At 38.4% G+C, this 21,627-nt stretch overlaps 1 protein-coding gene across 9 annotated transcripts in view; it reads right to left on the minus strand.

The window, feature by feature from the left end:
- Window positions 1-21,627, minus strand: part of EZH2 (enhancer of zeste 2 polycomb repressive complex 2 subunit) — a 66,657-nt gene that overhangs the window by 33,812 nt on the left and 11,218 nt on the right. For 5 of the 9 annotated variants that reach the window (XM_046670025.1, XM_046670028.1, XM_046670031.1 and 2 more), the window contains 2 exons: window positions 5,705-5,828; window positions 4,979-5,107 (listed from right to left, as the gene is read on the minus strand). In XM_046670025.1, the coding sequence (XP_046525981.1) occupies window positions 4,979-5,107; window positions 5,705-5,821 (246 nt within the window). In that variant the 5' untranslated portion in view covers window positions 5,822-5,828. Of the gene's footprint in view, window positions 1-4,978; window positions 5,108-5,704; window positions 5,829-21,627 lie in introns of those variants that run through there. The other 4 variants (XM_046670032.1, XM_046670030.1, XM_046670033.1 and 1 more) reach the window with 1 other exon arrangement.

Raw genomic sequence — 21,627 nt, forward strand, 5'->3', positions numbered from 1 at the left:
CCTGACAGGTATCCGCAGTAGCTGGTATAAACTGCCTCGTCAGTGGCTAAGGCAGGCTCAACGAAACCTGCCCAACCCTCGCAAAATGGACCAGAGAAATGTTCTCCCATAAACTCTACCAGGAAGAGGAGAGAATCCTAAGCAGTGAATTTAAGTCAATCCACATAATCCAGCTAAAATGGGACAGAAGTTCTAGATCTAACAAAATTTTCTTTTTTCTTCAGAGCAACAATTTTTAACACTGCAGACCAGACAAACATTTCTTTTGGTTTTGTTTCATTCACTTCGTTTTCAAAATAGCTGTCAAAATTTGGTTTTGCATTTTGGGAAGAGCCTTGATCAACTGAACAGTAATTTTTAAAACACAAACTATAGATGGTGTTCTAGGAGAAAAACTACAAACTAAAGGTATCTTCTCTTGGTTTATTAGTTGCACAAAATAAACATTTGACATTTTGGAAAAGTTCACTTTTTAAACTTAAGACACATGATCTTAAATTTAAAATATAAACTTAAACATCCTAAGCGACTTTTCTTTTTTTAAATGACCTTTTGGAAAGACATAAAATGCTTATATTCGTTTCCTTTCAAAAGAAAAGGAACGACTCCTTTAAGCTCATTTAAGAAATGTTCCATCTATTTCAGCTGAAACAAAGCCAGAAAGGAAGAAAAGGCTCAGTGATTTGAAAAGTTAGATGGTTGGAAGGACTGGTAGAGTTAACAAAAGACTCAAGTCTCCAAGTAAACACCAACAAATGGTTAAGAGAAGAAAAGAGCAGAAAACAACTTGGGAACCAGTCCCTTGAGGAACCGAGAAACGATGGATATGTTGAGACTGAGAGCCAGAACAGACACTTGGGAGAACCATCCATTTATTTCTCCGCTCTGAGAAGAATGACCTAGCTCCCTGCCATGTCTCCTCAAATAGCCCATGAGACTCTAGACCTATTGATCCTGTAATCTTAAAACTCACAAAGCAAAGAAAGTACGTTACTGTGTTGAAAGCTGAGTGTATTTAAGAGCACTAAATTATACATTGCGTACACTAGCATATTATTTTTTCTTTGTAAATAGTAACTAAATTTCTACTTACAATTAACTGAGGAAAGCGTATTACCAAATCAATAAATAATACAATCAAGCGTTTGCATGTAAACAAGAATTTTCCTCTCCTTCAACAAAAATAGTAAGTCCAAATTTCAAACATATGAAAGAACTGGCACATTCTGTTATTCTGACAGAAGCCGCTCCAAAAAACATTCATTTGCAAGTAATGATAGGTGATGGACTTAAAATCATTTCAGATAATCACTAGAAAGAACAAACCTGTATGTACTGAAAGGTCCAAAAGATTTTTAATTCTTCATGAACATGAGGACTAGGAGGTCTTTCTGATGCTGCTTGTATGTTAAAACATTCTGAAAAGAGTCCCATGTTTAAATATACATAAAAAATACTCTTGTCATTAGTAAATAAGACAGAATTCTTACACGATTATATTCTCCTGGGAATCTAAAAATGCATATTGGCAGGATATTTGTAAATTACTAAACCAATCATACCACTTGTCCAGAAGACAGACATCATTTGAGCACGCCTCTCTTTCAGTCATAATACATACAGGTAATAAAAATCTTGACATGAAGAATCAATGAAGGAGAAAATGCCTTGTGGTTTTTAGCAAGAAATGGACAAACGTACGAAAAGAAATGCACTAATAAGAGCTACAAAAGTAACTCCTAAACCAATTTCTTTATTAAAACTGGAAAAACACACATTGAAGAATATGACTACCAATGTGCAGACTTACAGAAGATAAAGGTTTTTACTGATTGATAAGACAAAGTAATGAAAGTCACCTAGAAACATTTTTTGAAAAACAGCCACATTCTATGACAATAAGGTGTACATCCCTTGGCCTGTATCACTTAATGACATTTTTAAGCAGAATGCTCCTTAAAAAGATTAACTGAAGAGCAAAGGAAATAAATGTGAAACATATTATAATCACTGTCTTCAAGAAGTCGTTAAGTATTTTTAAGAAGAAAAAACAGACACATTCCGTATAAAAATTCTATGGGCAACACTGTTTAGGTTCTGTAACCTCAACACCAAAAAACAAGTACCCAAAAGTATCTTAAGAACACGCACTAAGAAAACAATATACTAAAGATGTGGCCTCCATGTTCCACTGCAGGGCTCCTTGATCTGAAGTCAGCATCTATAAATGTCCCTTAATTAGATCAGAAAGTAAACTTGTCAGACATTCTTCATAATAAATATCTAAAATAACTTAGATAAAAATCAATCATTTTAAAACTAGGTGGATCTACTTCTGCAAGTATAGAAGGGAATAAAGTATGAAGACTTGAGTGAAAACTGACAACTCATTGAATTGATACCATGCAGCAAAGGATTTAAACTGAAGACAGCACTTATAAAAGGATCCGCTTATAAAAATAAGCAGTTAGTTAAAACAACATTATAACACAGCACTTCCAAATGTTGAAAGTCATAGACTTTAGGTGTTTGGATCAACACTGCAGTCCAAAATTCTACCAAGCCTACTACTAGGAAAGTCTTTGAAAATCAGGCTAACGTTTTATTTATCCTCCTGCTTCTGACCTACTTCCGACTCCAACTTTTAAAGCATATAAAAGAAATGGATATATAGCTGGAAATGCTCAAACTGAAGAAAAAATAAACAGAGATATAGCTGAAAAGTAAGGAGTTCAGACAGAGATCATTGAAGTCCTTTCCAGCCCTAAAATTTTATTACTTATTGTGATAACACCAAAAAGCTTATCACAAACTGTATAAACCTTCAGCTTCCAAAGGTCAGTGATGATGGTTTTAAAGGGGGTTGGGGGTGGGGGGTAAAGAGGGATCAGTGGAAGCAGAATCTGCTATCGTCCAGAGTAGCTCCGAAAGGAAGGCACTTGACAGGGTCAGAGCTCCACACAACAAAACTCAATTCCTGAGGCTGCGATTACTTTCCTCCTTTGCCCTTCTATTTTGCGAAAATGGTTTTTCTCAACCTGTGGGGGGTACTAAGTTTAGAAAACAATTTTGTTTTATTTAAAGTGCTAAAGTCTTCTTACAATTTTTCACATAAACTCACAACAAAAAGTTAGATATCTTTACATTCAATGACTTTTATCTCCATTTGACAAAATTAAAAGCAAAATTCAATTAGTAAATATTAATTTGAATAAACTATACTCTTTAACACCAAAAATTATATTAAGAGCAATTCAAGTTGTACATAAATAATGAACTTTACTAATTTCTTAGTGTGTCCAAGCAAAGTATACTCTTCTGGGTCCACATCAGATCGTTAGAGCAAGCAAACTGACTTAACTCTTCTAAGGCTTAGTTTCCTTGTTTGGGGGAGAAAAGGCGAAATACAACCATCACAGAGATTAAACAGGTAACATGTGCAGAGGACCTAGCACAGCGCCAGAATCATCACTGCTGTTAACTTTTATTATAAACGAAAGTTGGGCTTTCGGTAGCATTTTTAGATTTGTAATCGATGGCAAAAATAAGTATTCCATGTGTTTCTACTTTATTTCTCCAAATTTCTAATCTTTATTCCTCCAGGCAGAAATAACAAGGTTTCTTTTGCCTTCACCTCAAAATTTCCAAAAGGTCACCAGACAAAACTTTCAAAAGAATGACTTAGAAACTCCATCCTTATCCCTTTTGAGAACATGCTGACTGGCATAGAAAAGAATCCCTTTCCCCCTTAGCATATTAATAAGAAATCATTTACCTCTAATATGTAGGCACTGACCTGTCCCAGAGGATGCAGAAGGTGTTCATAGCATATAATACATATTTACACAACTGAAAGTCAGAGCCTTAAAGAGTTGTCACCTGACAAAATGCATAAATGACTAAGAATCATTCCAAGTCATGTGTCACCATCAAGACCACCAGTACCAGCACTGAAATCATCACTAGGATCATGTCTGTAGCACAGACTGAGATCCTATGATAGTTCTGACATGTTTGAAGCTAGTGTGTCACACAATCTTGGTAACAGCAAGGTCTCATACAATAGCAAATTATTGCTTGATTATTACAATAGTATATAAAAAATGGCTACTCACTGAAAACATTATTTTAGAACAAATTCCATTGTTTAGATGCTTCCCATGTTCAGATACTCAGATAAACAATCATCTACTACATGGTGTAATCTAAATCCCAAAACACTTTCTTCCCTCTTTCTGCTTCAGCGCCCATTCAAATAGCATGATCCTATGCCATGTCTTCCTTTACAAAACAGGTACTTAGACAAGGAATGATCTAACCAAAACCCTGACTGGTTCTATACTGGTTAAGCTTCTGCCATATTCTTTTCATCTTGCTGCCACTGCATTATTTAATTATAAAATCTACCATAGACTTACAGCCTTCCTTTGAAAATAGGATTTATTAAAGTGATTAAAATCTGTCATTCATTCAGAAAATGCTATAGAAAAGAAAATTACAATCTCTCAACACCAAATTTAAAAATTCTTATAGAGAGCCTTAGAATTTGAACAAAATGTATAAGAAACTTTTTTATTCCATGAAAATGAATGAAAAGGAAACATTTCTTACAGCATGGCTAATTCACATTAAAGGAGAGAAAAAAAGACAAGTGTGAGTCAGAAAGCCTTGTTCTAAATAGTGATCTGATGAGGACATTAAAGAGTATTTAATTTAAAAGTTTCTTTTAATCAACAGTCTTATAAAAATCTACAAATCTACCTACTAACAGCGAAAGTACATTCTAAACACTAGAGCTCGGTTATAGGAACAGCTAGTAGTGTTACCTAATGCAGTCATGAACAGCTGCACATTAAAAAGAAACAGCAATAAAAACAGACATTCTGAGGTCAATGACGTTTGCTCAATAACCAACCAACATTCCAACAGTGAAAACCAGAATGCACTGATAATTACAACAGCGCGTGAGTTAACCAACCTCCCTGGTCCCGCGCAATGAGCTCACAGAAGTCAGGATGTGCACAGGCTGTATCCTTCGCTGTTTCCATTCTTGGTTTAAGATTTCCGTTCTTTCCAAAATTTTCTGACGATTGGAACTAAACATACTCTTTAAAAAAATGAAGGAGAGGAGAAAAGAAATTGTCCATTGTTAGAAAATTTGTAATATCTCTACAGCAGATTAAAATCTAGTAATTTCTCAAAAATATCAAGAACATTCTCTCAACTACACATAGATTTTACACTAAGCTGTAGTTTCCCACATTCAAATAATACAAAAACACCACACCTATTATTTTATTGAGAGTAGGAGGGGAACAGGAAATTATTTCCATCCTTTCTTTGTTAACTTCGTATAAATAAAAAAAAAATCACAATGACTTTCAAAACATAAAACCATGAAACACATGCCTTTATATTTGGGTCCTAAGTCTACACATGCAATACAAAGGTACCTTTACTATAAAAAGATAGTAACTTCCAAGCAGGTTGAATAAGCATTAGATTAAAATCCTTCCATTATCATATGGTACAATTTTTATGTTAATTAAGACAGATTCAAGAATCTTAACTTCCAAGTCTTCATTTATCTTACTGTAAATATGACCTTGGCTGAAAATATACCCTTTCCAACTAAAACTTATCTTCGGGGGGGAAAAAACTATCCTTCATTGTATATGCATTTTCACAAAAGATGAAGTTATACCTTTACTTCGTCAGCTCGCCTGAACCTCTTGAGCTGCCGCAGTCGCATGTACTCTGATTTTACACGCTTCCGCCAACAAACTGGTCCCTTCTCAGATTTCTTCCCAGTCTGGCCCATGATTATTCTAAAAGCAATGGTTTCATATTAAAATCACTAATCTAACCAGCCTTAATATGATCACTTGTGTTTTAATCCCCAGCAAACTAACAATTAACAAAAGAAATAATACATCGTTATACTGTTGAGATTTGCAGAAACCGGGTGCTCATTTGTTCTGTATGGTTAAATCCTTGAAGCATTTCATCCAAGTGTACATTTTTATTTAACACAACTTTTAAAAGATATTTTTATTTACAAAGATTCTCCACTCCTAAACAGCAGCCGTCTTACAGAAATGTGATCCCACTGCAGGAATTAAGTATACGATGACAAGGTAGTTTTTAGTCTATGATACATACTTGTGGAGTGAAAAAAATGTAGAAACATACTCAAGTTTTTCATCAAGTCAGCTATTACAGGCATAAATGACTAACTGAAAAAGATAAATCCAAAAAAAGAAAAACTTACATTCAGCACTAAAAGTAAAAAATATATAGTATAATATACACGTACAAATTAAAGTATTCCCACTACACACTTTTAACTGTGCTTCTCACCTTAAACACCGTGATTTTAAACACTGTGATAAAGTCTGTATTTTTGTCTCTTGAGCTACTTTATTCACATGAGAGGTTCTCTGGTAAGCAAGAGAAAAAAGGAGTGCAGCACATGCAAAGTAAATCCCTGAGCCTTATCTTTGGCTGCAGGCTCTAGGAACCAATTATGCTCAAATGTGGGGAAAGCCTAGAGTTCACCAGATGTCGAATTCATACTAGAGTGCCCACTTCAAGTCTAAACAAGTGTCCTTTTCTAGAACATTTTCTTGTCTAAGTATTAAAATCATACTTGTACCCTGAAAAGATTAGAACAACATTTCTCCGTCAGATGGTGTACGAGTGCCATGTTAAGGATTTTTGCTTTAATTTATCTAAGAGCAATGGAAAGCCACTGAGCATTTTAAGTAAAAGGGGTGCAGGGAGACACATTTCAGAAAGACCAGCCAACTGCAGCACAGGTGCAGGGGAGGGGGCAAGAGAAAGTGCACAGGTGAGGACAGGTGAGACTGGACTGCAGTAGAGACTCTAGGCAAGAGATGGCGGGGCTTCTATGACCACGCTGGTGATGAGAGAAAAAGTAAATGAATTCAAGAGTTACCTAGGAGAAAACTTAGTGGTGATTTAAATACGGGGGAAGATGACTTTCTGGCTTGAAGCCCTGAGTAGGGCTTCATTTACCTGTTTACATAAAACCCCCAGACATTGAGAAAACTGCTTAAAGAGATAAGATTTAGAGGAAGAAAAAGAGCCCAGAGGTCAGTGGGTAACTTTCTGTAAGAACATTGAACCACCCAACAATGATAAAGAAAGCAGAGGGTGGATGATTCAGAGCTGAAAGAGGGGCAAAGAAAGCATGAAATAAATGACTATTATGAACCAGGCAATGAATACACAAGGATGAATGAAACACAGAACCTGCCCTTATGGAACTTATGTCTTACCTAAGAAGGTGGAAAAGAAGAAGATACATTACAATGAGATGTATATGCAAAGTACTAGGGAGGGAGAACATAAGAACTGCAGAAGGATGGCAGGAAAGGTGACAACTCAACCTTAACAGTTGATTGAGTTGGATTTCCAAAGGCCAAGAAAGAATGGAAGAGACTCTAAGGTATGAGCAAGAAACAGCTGGATATGGGCTGTAAAGGTAGAAGTCTGGCCAGTAGACCACGCTAACAAAGGTGGGCACCAAATCAGGTAAAGACCCCAAATTACAAGGACTGAGGGAAAGCGGAGAATGAAGAGATTTCAGAACTTAGGATCAAGGCAGTTGAAAGAGATCACGGAGGACTACTTCTCATGGGAAGATTAAAAGTGCGACCTTGCCTGTGGGTTGAAGAGGAGTCTTTAGGACCAAAAAGACTAAACTCAAAAAGACGACCCCATCCCTGAGATAAAGCAGAAAGCGAGGAAGAAGAAAGGAAGAAAGTGAGGTAGGGCAAAAAGACACCAAAGTTAGGCAGAAATCGGAGCTTTATTTCAAATATAACTTTGTGGCAACTGCTTTCAAATCCGCCAGTTGACAGAGAAGCTCAAGTAATTCTATGCAAATTATTTTCAGACATTTAGCATTTCAAAGGCCTAGGAACTAGAAGGAAAAGGATCAGATAAAAAGGGATATCTGTGGCTTCTTAGCTCCTAAACTAATCACAACTAGTCCCACCTGCTGCCTTGACACATTCTTGGTCCTTGGAGGCAGCACCCCATCCCTGATAAACCGACAATAGGAATGTGGCATTTAGTTCTCACTGATGTGCAATGTGGGTATTAAGACAATGCACTTTTTTTTAAGTGCGAGTTTTATGTCTTGGTGAAGAAGTGTCACAACATTAGTCAGCATGTCATGTTTGTGCAGAACCCTCCTGGCCTCACACTCTGGAATACCTTGGATGATGCTTCCACCATCAGTAACAACGAAAAGTATGTCATGACAAAACATCTCTGGCCAAAGCGTTACTGAACTAAACAAGGTGCAAGATCAACAACAGAACATTTCAAAATTGGCTCTGGAACCAACCTCTCTGTAAAAGGGTATATACGGATAAATTTGCACGTTTATAAATCTCACAAAGCTCTTCCAAATAAAGCAGCACATACGTGAAGGTTTTAAGCTATAGGATGATCTAGTAAACACACACAACAGAGAGGAAATGAGAAAAATTAGAGTAATTCATTTAAGGAAAATTATCAAAATATAAGGATCAAGACCTCTGAATTATGATTTAAGAAATAAATCTAAGTGTCCAGACTGTTCTTTCAAAGTATAGGGATAAACATCCAGATCCATAAAAAAATAATAAAACTTAGGGCACCATTTAGAAGAATGTTTTACATAAAACAAACTCCCTCCCCCTTTCATAGCATTTACAACACATTAAAATCACATTTTCGTGTTTTCACTCCACTTCACCCCTACTGTAAGTTCTTCAGAAGCAAGAACCATTTTTATTTATTTGTAAAATCCCAAAGCCTGGCTGTGTGCCTGGCAAACAACAGATTTAAAAAAAAAAAAAATGGGGGCATGGCCAGTCGCTTAGTGGTTAAGTTTGCGCTCTCCACTTTGGCGGCCCAGGGTTCACCAGTTTGGATCAGAGGCACTTATCAAGCCATGCTGCGGGCACGTGTCCCACATATACAATAGAGGAAGATGGACACAGAGGTTAGCTCAAGGCCAGTCTTCCTTAAGGAAAAAAAAAACAAGTCCATAAAGTCTAGCTGTGCCGCAAGGTATGAAAAGGAAGGGTGCCTGCCATGCCTAAGCACAGAAAATGAGGGTGATGCTCCCCATTACCAAGAAACCACCAAGAGGAGATGAGAGATGAGTCTCCGGGACAATTAGGACCCTATGATCCAGCTGCCCTTCCAATTAAAAGATCCTGAGTATAAAACTTGGAGTTCCTGGAATTCCTTTTTATTAAAGACGTTCATATTGCCTTAAAGACCTTATCCAAAGAAGGGGGTAACATCACCGACCTCAACACTGTTACAAACACCACACACACACAGAACACCTAGCTCTCCGCCTGGCATGTAGAGAGCCATCAAATGTCAGTTGCCCTCCTGCTCCTTCCCACCACGAAGGCAGACTCACATCAGATCTTCCGATGCCATTTTCCACTAAACCACAGCCCAGTAAGTATTAAGATACAGCTCTGAACATTCATATATTAGCAGAAAGAAACCTTTATTAAAATGACTTGCCACTAAATGGATGGTGATTTGTGAATACATCCAATTTTTAAATTTCTCATTCAAAAGATTTGTTTAGTTTCATAGGTGAAATGGCGCTAGTATGGTTTTTATCCAGAATATGAAAACAGCTTCTTTTATTCAAAACAGATTATAGCTCAAGTCATTAAAACAAGATTCTACCTGTATACAGTGAAACCAAAACAACAGTTATGCTTTAATTCAAAAGACAAACCAGATTATGGCAGGGTACCATCAAAACCTTATTACAATGTAGTAAAGCCTTATAGACTTACATACATATATAGGTTAAATGGAATTAAGGAAATTACATAGGCTAGAGTCTATTTTATAAATCAAACCAAACTCAAACGTCCTGAACACCATGCCCTTGTAATCTAGCTGCATCCCACTAGAACAGTCAGGGTCGTTTCCGCCGCCCTGCATCAATTCATTTCTCTGGGAACTTCCCAGCAACCCCTCTCTGAGGACTACCCTACAAGGGAGGAAGCCTGCAGTCCTGGCCTGGCCGAGGCCCACTGCTCCTGCGGACAGCCCCCAGCACACGGTTGGCTACCTGACCAGACTCTGTCCTATCACAGGGAAAAATCTCAGGAGGTTGCCTGCAATGTGAGAACAAGAACGCTCACTGAGATTTGAACCTGGAAATACATGCCCAAAGAGTTGCTAGAATTGCTAGAAGCCAACTTGCAAACACCTGAGAAGAGCCTGCATAGAACAACAGAAAAAGAAAAAACACCCAAAGCCAAGAAATGGTCTCTAGTCCTATCACTGAGCCCTGAACCAGGCACACTTTGCCAAACCAACTCTGGACCTGTTCAGTTAGGTGAGCCAAGAAATTCCCTTTTTTGCTTAAACCAGTTTGGATTAGGTTTTCTGCCACATGAAATACGGAAGGGGTCTAAGACACATTATCGGTGTTGAGATTCGGTGGACAATAATGCCTGAATGAACATAAGATGGGTTCTCACGACCGATTTCCTCATCGGCATCGGCATCATCAGAAGAAGCGGTGACACAGTGCGGCTCTGGGCCCCACCAGCAAAGGAGCTTCGCCCCCCCTCTCAGGTTTACACAGCCCTGGCAACGTGGCCAAGACACCCCTCTACCGCTTCGGTGACCCGGCCACGCAGCCCAAAGAGCCAGCTTTCTTCTCTATCAGAGCCAACCCTGGTCCACTCGTGAAGGACCTTTACCCAAGACAACGTTCCTGCCCCTCCTTACTTAGTTGCCAATGACCAAAGAATTTAAAAAAAAAAGTTCCCTAGGCATTTTCAGTGCCCTTGACACCTTTCTTTAAAGGTTCTTCACTCCTAAAGGACTTGCTAATTAAGGCACTAGCCACCCATTTGGCCTCGCTCAGGTCTGTTTCTACTTGTCTGAAAAAAACTAAGTAGGAAACAACATGTACCACTTATCCTTCCTACCTAAGTCAACAGCATTAACTTTACTCTTAACTGAACGCCAGAATAAGGTCAAATCCAAACCCAACAAAACTTAAGTAATACAATTGCAATATTCTTGATGTCTTTTCCTAACGAAAATGTCTTTTTACTTCACAGCATGACTGCTGTAAAATTGCTGTAAAATTTTGAAAAATCACCAGTCTTCAACAGTGCTTTTATGTTCAAAGTGCTTAGAGGGCAGCTGTTAGTCTCATTTAACAATTTCCTTTATTTTTTAAGTTAAAATCCATTGCTTTAATGAACTCAAAAGGAAATTAATGGTAAATAAGATTTTGTAGGTAAAGATGAGAACAATACAAAGAGAACCTAGACAGACACAGAGATGTAGCTCTTGGTAGGAGATAAAAATTAATTACCTAAGAGCAGTAGATCTTACGCCTGAGGGGAAAGACAGCCACTGCCTGCCCTGGGAACAGGAAGACCATGCACAAGGAATCCGAGAAGCAGGCGCACAGCCACTGCACTGCACACTGCGCGGAAGACCCAAAGAAGACGGGCGACTCCATCTCACGAAACCACGCTGAGTGTTGTAAGGATTCCGAGGCCAGGCCACGTTCCAAGTCGGCAGGAACGAGTGCCATCGTGATTAATAATGCCCATAGGGGTATGGGGCAAAGAATGTGGGAAGCAGCACTCTCCATTCTAAACCAAGTTTGAACAATAAACGAACAAGACAGCATTTGGTCCTATTAAATTCTAAGTCCTGTCCGGGGCCTTAAACAAAAGGCAAGACTGCAGACTCCAAAGCCAGCCTACCTGGGTTCCGATTCCAGGTCTCCCACAGACCAGCTGTGTGTGAACCCGGCCAAGTGACTACACATCTTTGTGCCTCTCCTCATGAAAAAGAGGCTAACTCAAGAGTCTCTACCTCACAGAGTCGTGATGAGAAGTAAACTCATGTGAGGTGCACAGGACAGTGCCTGACAGACAGCAGGCACCACCCAAGTATCGGCCATCAACCACAGTGGCTGAGTGAGTGAGATCAGGAATTACAACATTCATATAAAAAAGTTAAGTTAGACCACAACCCAATGTGAAAACGGTCATTTTTCAAAATGACAGACTATATGCAAGTAAAAACAAAACAGTATGTCCAGGGATCTCAGGAAGGAATGTAGACTATACAATGATTCTAACTGTATTAAAACTTTATGGGATAACTCCATGGAAAAGGGTGGGGGAAATGGAGCTGACCTATGCAACTGTGGAAATCTGTTTTGACCGGACAGAGGAAAGACAGTAAGAACCATACATAAACCCTGTACTCTAACTGGTAAATCTTCTCCCAGGGTACCAGTTACAAACAAGCAAGGGGTGGTGATGGACTGGAATCAGAGATGTCAATGTCAGTGTGAACTCATATTTACTATATATGCAGATCCAGAAATAGAGATATGCATGCACACATGAGTTAGCAGATGTACACTTATTTCCCAGCTCCGTCCACAGACAGCCTAGAAGCAGTGACATTCCAGTAGTACAACACCCAGCACCCTTATCTCCTTTTTCTAAATACCATTCTCAGTACAAGGAAGCAGGGCTCTGGAGAAATGGCTGGTTCTAGGGCTGGGACAGGGAGAATACAAGAAAATCTGCAGGAGAAAGTAAGGGAATGCTCACAAGATGAAAGGACGGGGACATGACAAAGACAAGAACTAAACGGAAGAACCTCCCAATGGCCAAAGCTGGAATAATTTGAGCAGCAAGATAAATCACAATACTATTATATTATAACCAAATTAATAAAGTAAGTATCCATGAGTCTATGATATAAATGATTACATAAATAAGTAAATGGGGAAGAAGAGACAAGTCTTCCTTACAGGAAATTCCAAATAATATATATGCATCCTTCCCTGCCCTGAGAGGTAGAGCTCAATGCGCTTCCCTGTGACCGTGGGCTACACTCAGAGTCGCTCCCAAAGCAGAGTCTGGAAAGGGAAACAGAGAAATCCGGAAGACACCATCTTTGCCAAGTGATCATGGTTAAAACATCACTGATAAGCCACTGCTGTCGTGTATGCCTGATGTGATGTGATGAGAGGGGCATCCCACCTCTGTGGTATTCTTCGCCAAAACCTCATAACCCACAACCTCAGTCTAATCGCACGAAAACATCAGATCAACCCAAACTGAAGGACATTTCTACAAAATACCTGACCAATACTGCTCAAAACTATCGAGGTCATGAAAACAAGGAAAGACTGTCACAGATCAGAAGAGACTAAGGGTACAACTAAATGCGATGTGGTGTCCTGGACTGGATCCTGAAACAGAAAAAGGACATTAGTGGAAAAACTGGGAAAATCCAAATACAGTCTCCAGTTTAGTTAACAGTAACATACTAATGTTGGTTTCACAAATGTACAACGGTTACAGAAATCTAAAGTTATTCTAAAATAAAGTTATTTTTAAAAAAAGAAAATTAAGTTATACAACAATCTAATATAAAGACATTCATTTTAAAAAATGGCATCCACTTTTTAAAATGATAAACATAACAGGTAGTAATATATATGAAAATATTTAAAAAGTTAAAATGCTATGTAAAATGTTAAACGGGAAAAAACAAAAAATATGCACAGATGATTAGAATTATTTAAAAACATGACGTTAAAGAGAACAGGGAGAAACTAAGACAGCTGGTACTTTTATAAACCTTAACTTCAAAGGAATTTGAGGTGGAAATTCCCACATATAATTCTACTATTTTAAAACTGAGACATTACTAAATGTGGACTAAGAAGAGTTTAGTGGATACCAGGGGAAAGGTGTGGTGGGGGGTGAGCACAAAGGGTGCAGTGGTGCACCTACAACACGAATGACAAACATTAATGTACAACTGAAATTTCACAAGATTGTAACCTATCATTAACTCAATTTAAAAAAAAAAGAAATTACTATTTCAAGCGAGCTTTTGCACTGTTAGTTTTAGTGGAAGAGTTTGGGAATGCTCTTTCCAGTGAACGACTAGGGTACCTTTGCACAATTAAGATAAATATTCATAGATATACACTTTGTTTCTGTAAATCAATAGCATAGCATGTCCTTCTTTCAATTCGATCACTGGTGCAGAAGTCAGCACAACACAGCCAAACCATGAGTCCAATTCAGCCCACCACTGTTTTTGTATGGTAGATGAGCTAAGAATGTTTTTCACTTTTAAACGCTTGGAAAAAAATAAAACAATATTTCATGACACGTGAAAATTATTTGATATTCAAATTTCAGTGTCCATAAATAAAGTTTTATTGGAACAGAAAACAAAAATTAAAAAAACTGAGACATTACTTGAACAATTTAGATGTGGGGGGAGAAAAAGATCTCCATATGAGCTTATAAGATGGCGTCTACTTAAAAAAATGCACTTTTAGGCTATATTAATAGAAATACAGAATCAGAACCAAGGAAAACAATTGTGCCACCAATTACACATGTACCGATCAGACAAATCAAAGGGATTCTATAGGATTCAGGTCCAGTTTAGTTGTGTTTAAGATGGACAGAGAAACATGTCTTTGCGCCCACTGGGAGATATCTCGCATTAAATACATAACACAGAAAAGAACATTTGAGTTTGGAGTTTGAATAGAGAGAAGTGCTAATATACATGCATTATGTATTTACTGAACATCTAATACATGCTAGGTACTATTATAGAAACTGAAGACTCAGTAATAAAATAAAACACAAAAATCTGTGACCTCATAGAACCTAAAATCTAATTGGATGGAAACAAATCTACTTGGATCAAAAACAAAGTAGAAAGTTTAGTTATGTAAGATGGTGCTGACCGCCATGAAAACAACCAAACACGTAAGCAAGGAAAAGGCAGTGTGGTGAGGGCTGGTTCACGAAGGAGGCTGCACCGCGGCCGGAGCACCCTCTGTGCGCGCCGCAAAGCCAGGAGGAGGGAGAGATCTCACCAGCTTGCACTTTGTTCCCACCAACCAGCAAACCCAGTAGCAAAATATGCAGTGAGGGGGCCAGCTCCGTGGCCGAGTGGTTAAGTTCGCACGCTCTGGTGCGGCGGCCCAGGGTTCGGATCCTGGGCGCAGACATGGCACCGCTCGTCAGGCCACGTTGAGGCGGCATCCCACAACTAGAAGGACCTGCAACTAAGATATACAACTGTGTACAGGGGGGTTTGGGGAGATAAAGCAGAAAAAACAAAAATATGCAATGAAATATTTCTGGTAAAGATTCCAAAAATAATAGGATTAAATATCTATCCAATACATATTTTAGTAACTCAACAATGCTCTAGCAATCAACACAGCTTTACAGAATTTTCAATTGGCATTAAAACTGGCATTCAAGAATTACTAGGTGTCACTGTTCAGATTAACCAGTAGGTCTGATTATCCTGAACAAATAAACAAAGATTAAAAGTTAATGCCATTTTGGGGCCAGCCTATGGATGCAGCAGTTAAGTTCAAATGCTCCGCTTTGGCGGCCTACGGTTTGCCAGTTCAGATCCCAGGCGCAGACCTAGCACCACTCATCAAGCCATGCTGTGGCAGGCATCCCACATACAAAACAAAGGAAGATGGGCACGGACGCTAGCTTAGGGCCAATCTTCCTTACCATAAAAGAAAGGAAGGAAGGGAGGAAGGGAGGGAGAGAGAGAGCGAGGGAGCGAGGGAGGGAGGGAGGGAGGGAGGAAGGGAGGGAGGGAGGAAGGGACGGAGGGACGGAAAAAAAGTAATAGCAAGCCCACTACATGCCAATATATGTAACATATTTTATTTTTAAAAAACTATTTTCCAGGGGCCAGCCCTGTGGCCCAGTGGTTAAGTTCCAGCACTCCACTTCAGCCGCCCAGGGTTTTGCCAGTTCGAATCCTGGGCGCGGACATGGCACTGTTCATCAAGCCATGCTGAGGCGGCATCCCACATGCTACAACTGGAAGGACCCACAACTAAAAAAAAAGATACACAACTATGTACCGGGGGGCTTTGGGGAGAAAAAGGAAAAATAAAATCTTTTAACAAAAATAACAAAACTATTTTCCTTTTTAAAAAATCAGTCAGGGACACTGTTTTACATTTTCGCCAATTTCTTTAATATCTGTCGATAGAAGACAGCTGGATTCTCATATCTGCTTCTGCATTCAATCTGCTCCAATATGTTGTTTTGGTTGAAGAATATGAAGAAAAGCCATTCCCAAACAGACATTTAGCTAGAAAAGTGAAGAATATTTGAATAGCCTTTTGAGGGCAATTGTGAATCTCATGCTCTGATATTACTCCAAAACTGTTTTATGAAAAAAGTGGCTAGTTCACCTTGCAATTCAACCTCATAGGTGCTTTTCCTCAAGACAACCACTACTCATCAGTAAGCAGTGGTAGTTTCTAAAAAGATTACTTGCAATGTAGAATCTGAAATTGTATCAATAAACTTTTCGTACTCTGCTACATTAAAATTCATTGGTCTATTTACTTTGAATGAATCTTTATCTCATGCATGATTTTATAACATCATCACTCCTCATTTGAAAAATACTGGTCCACTGAGTTATGCAGACTTTCCAGAAGCAGACATCTTTCAAAAAATCCTATTTGTTAAACCCACTGATGTCATCACAGAAGTCTTTAGGTATTTACTGGGAAGCTGTCAAGCTCACAGCGACATATACAAGGTTTCCAAAAATTCTAATTTTTGCTTGAAAGCTCAAATGTTATCATCGGTAACAAATATGGTCAGTTGTTTTCCTTGAAGTGACAGGCTCACTTCGCTGAAAAATGTTTGCCAAATACCCAAGTCTGAATGATCAGAGTTTGCCTGTCAGCCCCTCTTCCAAGTAAAACTGGTGTTCAAGTAAAAATGTTCTCCATGAAAAAAGCAGCTAATGCAGTTTGCAACTCAATCCCGTAAGTGCTTTTGCGAGAGCCCTCCTACTTTGTACGCAGCAGAAGCACTTTATGCACATTCTCATCTTCCTGCACAGAATACGATAACTGCATGCATTCGAAATCAAGAGTTAATAAAATTCATAATTTTTATTACTTCATCAAGGACATTCTCAAATAAAATTGGCTTTTTTTTTTTTTACTCCAAATGGTAAGGTGCCAACAATTTTTACCTACCAGTGCTTTCCCACCATTGGTGCACATGTCAACACAGTAAAAGAAAGCAAATAATTTCTTATTATTACAAAAATAGTTTTAACCTCACAGACCCAAGGTCCACAGACCACACTTTGAAAATAGCTGCCATAAACAGATCCAGACACCATATGAATCAGAAATCATAACAATACCCTGCCTTTCTATTTGCCTAGCAGAGCGCCTAGAATGGGCAGTATACTAAAATTATATAATTAAAAATTTTTTATTGAGGTAACATTGGTTTATAACATATAAATTTCAAGTGTCCACCATTATATTTCAATTTCTGTGTAGACTACCTCATGTTCAGCACCCAAAGATTAACTACAGTCCAACACCATACACAGGTGCCCAGTCACCCCTTTCACCCTCCTCCCTTCCCCTCCCCGGCTTCCCTCTGGTAACCACCAATCTAATCTGTATCTTGTTTGTTTGTCATTGTTTTTATCTTCTACTTATGAGGGAGATCATATAGTATCTGACTTTCTCCTTCTGACTTATTTTACTTAGCATAATACCTTCAAGATCCATCCATGTTGTCACAAATGGCTGGATTTCATCTTTTTTATAGCTGAGTATACATGCATCTTCTTTATCCATTCGTCCCTTGATGGGCACCTAGGTTGTTTCTAAGTCTCGGCTATTGTGAATAATGCTGCAACGAACATAGGGGTGCATATATCTTTATGCATTCATGTTTTCATGTTCTTTGGATAAATACCCAGCAGTGGAATAGCTGGATCATATGGTAGCTCTATTTTTAATGTTTTGAGAAATCTCCATACTGTTTTCCATAGTGGCTGCACCAGTTTGCATTCCTACCAGCAGTGGATGAGAGTTCCCTTTTCTCCACATCCTCTCCAACACTTGTTATTTCTTGTCTTGTTGATTATAGCCAGTCTGACGGGAGTGAAGTGATATCTCATTGTAGTTTTGATTTGCATTTCCCTAATGGTTAGTGATGTTGAACATCTTTTCATGTACCTGTTGGCCATCTGTATATCTTCCTTGGAAAAATGTCTGTTCAGATCCTTTGTCCATTTTGTAACTGGGTTTTTTGTTGTTGTTGTGAGATATGTGAGTTCTTTATATATTTTGGACATTAACCCCTTATCTGACATATCGTTTGCAAATATCCTCTCCCAATTGTTAGACTGTCTATCAAATCACATATTTCTAAAAGACATATTTATAAGAATGGGAGCCTAGAAATCACCATTCTTGAAACTAAAAAAAAAGCAAACTAAAATCTATATGAAGAATATTTAATGAGGGATATTTTGCTGTAACTCAAACTCCAGAATCCAAATGATAGTTTGCCATAAATCTGCCAAACAAAGAGACTAATATCTAACCATTTGTTTTAAACAAATTGCTTGTTTCCACCCATCTGTCCTACTCGTCATCACTATAAGGAGGTGTCATTAATGGTCAAGGTCACTCTTGTGGCCCTCCTGCTTACATACCTAAAACAACTTCATCCTTCCAACCAACTCTCCACACACACTTCAGCCCACCCCATAAAAGAAAGATAAAATAAAAATCTTGTTCCAGGGACCTTTTCACTTCTTAAAATGCCTCTAATTTCATTTAAAAAGAAGAAAAATGACAGAAATATACAAGCTCACTACTGTTGGACCCAAACATTCCACCCAAATGACTTGCAAAATGCTAGTAGAAGAAACCTTTGAAACTTCCATTTGAAGGACTTGGGAAAGCCAGGAAAAGAGAGTATTATCAAACAGTCAGCGAGAATGTTTGGAACATTCTGAAAGTGCTAAGTCCTGTGAGAGACACAAGTGCATGAGATACAAGTGGCGTCTCAGTACCTAAACTTCAGTGGCTCATTTGTACATGTGACTACAGACGAGAAAGTATTAGGAATAGCATTTTTATTGAAGAAGTCTTTCAGGAAACAGACATGCCAGTGACTAGTGAGAGAGGAAAATAAGAAAAAAAAATACACATTATATTTGTAGCCCTGGTTTAAGTAGTGCTAAAAAGGCACAGTAGTGTTAAAAGGCACAGGAAAATTACAGTAATGTGGCAATATTAGCTGAATGACAGAAAACATTAACTTGATTGTTACAGCAAAAGTGAATACTCTGCAGTAATGTATTTTCCACAAAAATAAGATCATTTTGCTCCTTCCAGCAGAATAGTAAACTAAACTCATAAATTCAACATGGAGTCTACAGACCAGGATTCCTGTGTTTATCTAAAAGTTCTATCAGTTTACACAGACATGTCTTAGAAAAGACATGGCCATACATATTTAAACCAACTGGAGAAGTGAACTATCATAAAGGTTTTCAAGAATTTGCTTGGACAGAGAAAACAGATTAACTAAATTGACATCTAGAAGGTAAAGTTTTCTTTGAAAACTATACTAAATCTATTTTATAAGCTAAATCCTCTCATTTTGTTGGGTATGTACTCAGTTTACTGAGACACTAGAGGGAAATAGAACAAAAACTTATGTACCAGAAACTAAAACTATGACATACAACTCATTATAATTCAAAGATGAGACATGAGATACATGCTATTTCTTCAACACTCCATTTGATACAAGCAAACAGAAAGAAAAGGTAAGTCTGATGACAGATCTTCTTCCTTCTAGAAAGCTGACTTTCAATCTTACAGCTCAAACAAGCCTACATCTAACACAAATTTAACGATACACATTGAGCAAAATTTTAAGAGAAACTCAATTTAAATAAATACAAGGGATCTACCCATCATTCCAGCAAATAAGTCTAGACCTAGCGAGCCTGAGGTGGGGACAGGACTCTGCTCCTCCCACAACCTACTCTGTATGTCTCTGACACTGTCTTTAGCCCTCAGTGATTCTAGTCCTCAAAGATACGTACTTTCCATATAGTATTGGCCCCTAAGTACAAACCAACAACTCTGTGCTCAACAGAAGAACGGTGGTCTGTTCTCCTACAAGAGGAAAGAGAGGCTGGTTATGGACCTAAAGAGAAGCTATTCATGATATGGCATCTTCCTAGGAACTTTTCATGGGTAACTCTGCCAACACAGTATTGTTGCCTTGTACACTGACCCTATATCCCAACCCCCAAGTAAGAGGCAACGTCCTCTATAATCTGAAGACCAAATCACACAATGAACTGAGTGGTTCAAATTACTAATTCCAAAGCATTTACAAAACCTCTCAGAATTTCCAGGCATCCTATAACCAAGTAACTGTTACCTGGTAGTTTCAGTACTTGAGTTTGGTGTACACTACAGGGAGGTAAAAAATGCTCACAAGAGCCACTTCTTTAGTCTGTGGACACCAACAGAACTCCTCAGAGACCCTTCAGAACTCCTTTGGCTCATCTCAGCCCTGAAGTTCATTCTCTATTACTAAGAATTAGTAGTAGTTCGGGGACAAGATGGAAGTGAAAAAGGTAGGGGCAGTTATGAGCTATAAGCCTTTTCATGCTTTTCCTGAACTTAAGGTTTATCACAAATATAATTATACCTGTGAGGTACTAGAAAACTTCAAACCCTTCAAGTATTATTTACAATGTTAAAAAACAAAATTCAACTGAGTAAATTTTAAAGATCTTATTATTGGCTTTATTCAACAATTCACGAATCAGGCGGCATCCCATCTAGCAGACAGAAAGGAGCTCTGAGGAGCTGTACAAAATGAAAGACTTTTATAGGCAGAAGGGAATGAGAACAAGGAAGTTAAACTAGCAAAAAGTGGATTGGCTGTAGCAAGAGGATGGCAGGGGTCTCCTGAGGCAGATTACCTCACTAGTGCTGACCAGGTAATTCCTGACTGACTGGCTTAAGATTCCATTTCTGGCAGAGCCGAAACTGTAATTCAGCAGTAAGTCTCGGTTTGGTGACATGGGCTTAGCCTAAGTGACTCCATTTTGGGACTGTTGTCTTGTTTTTAACAACAATAATGACATTTTTCAGTATTTGTTTCACCAAATATAGTGTTGAATTATTACTATAACATCAGCTATCACAAATCCTTAAGCCCCATGAAATTCTATTTTTGAGTCTCCAAATATCTATGGAAATGCTAAAAAGATTCATGAACGAAAGGGAAACCTGCTGTATAATCCCTGAAATTAGCTCCCCGAAATTTCCAGACTAATACTAAGGTTTTTAGGCAGGAAAAAAAGACTTCTGCCCCAGCACTTTCATGTGGGACAACGAGAGGGTAGGACGAGTGCCTAACATTCAGGACTTTTAGACTCTGGGGCCAGAAAAGACAGGACTTTTTGGTTGGCAGTCTAGATTTAAAAGTTGGTATTTTCCCTAGAATAGAAAGTCTCTTTCTAGAAGGTCCCAGAAAGAGGATCTCAGCCTTCATCTTAAGAGCCCTAACGGTTAGAGACTGAGGCACCCAATAAGTAGTTTGAAGAAATGTTCTTTTCTAAAAGATGTGTAAGGTGCAGCTAGCTGTTTAGTTACAGGTTGTTAGTCGATAACAAGTGACACCAGACCAATGG

Source organism: Equus quagga, chromosome 8 (assembly GCF_021613505.1).
Source record: "Equus quagga isolate Etosha38 chromosome 8, UCLA_HA_Equagga_1.0, whole genome shotgun sequence".
Lineage (NCBI taxonomy): Eukaryota > Metazoa > Chordata > Mammalia > Perissodactyla > Equidae > Equus > Equus quagga.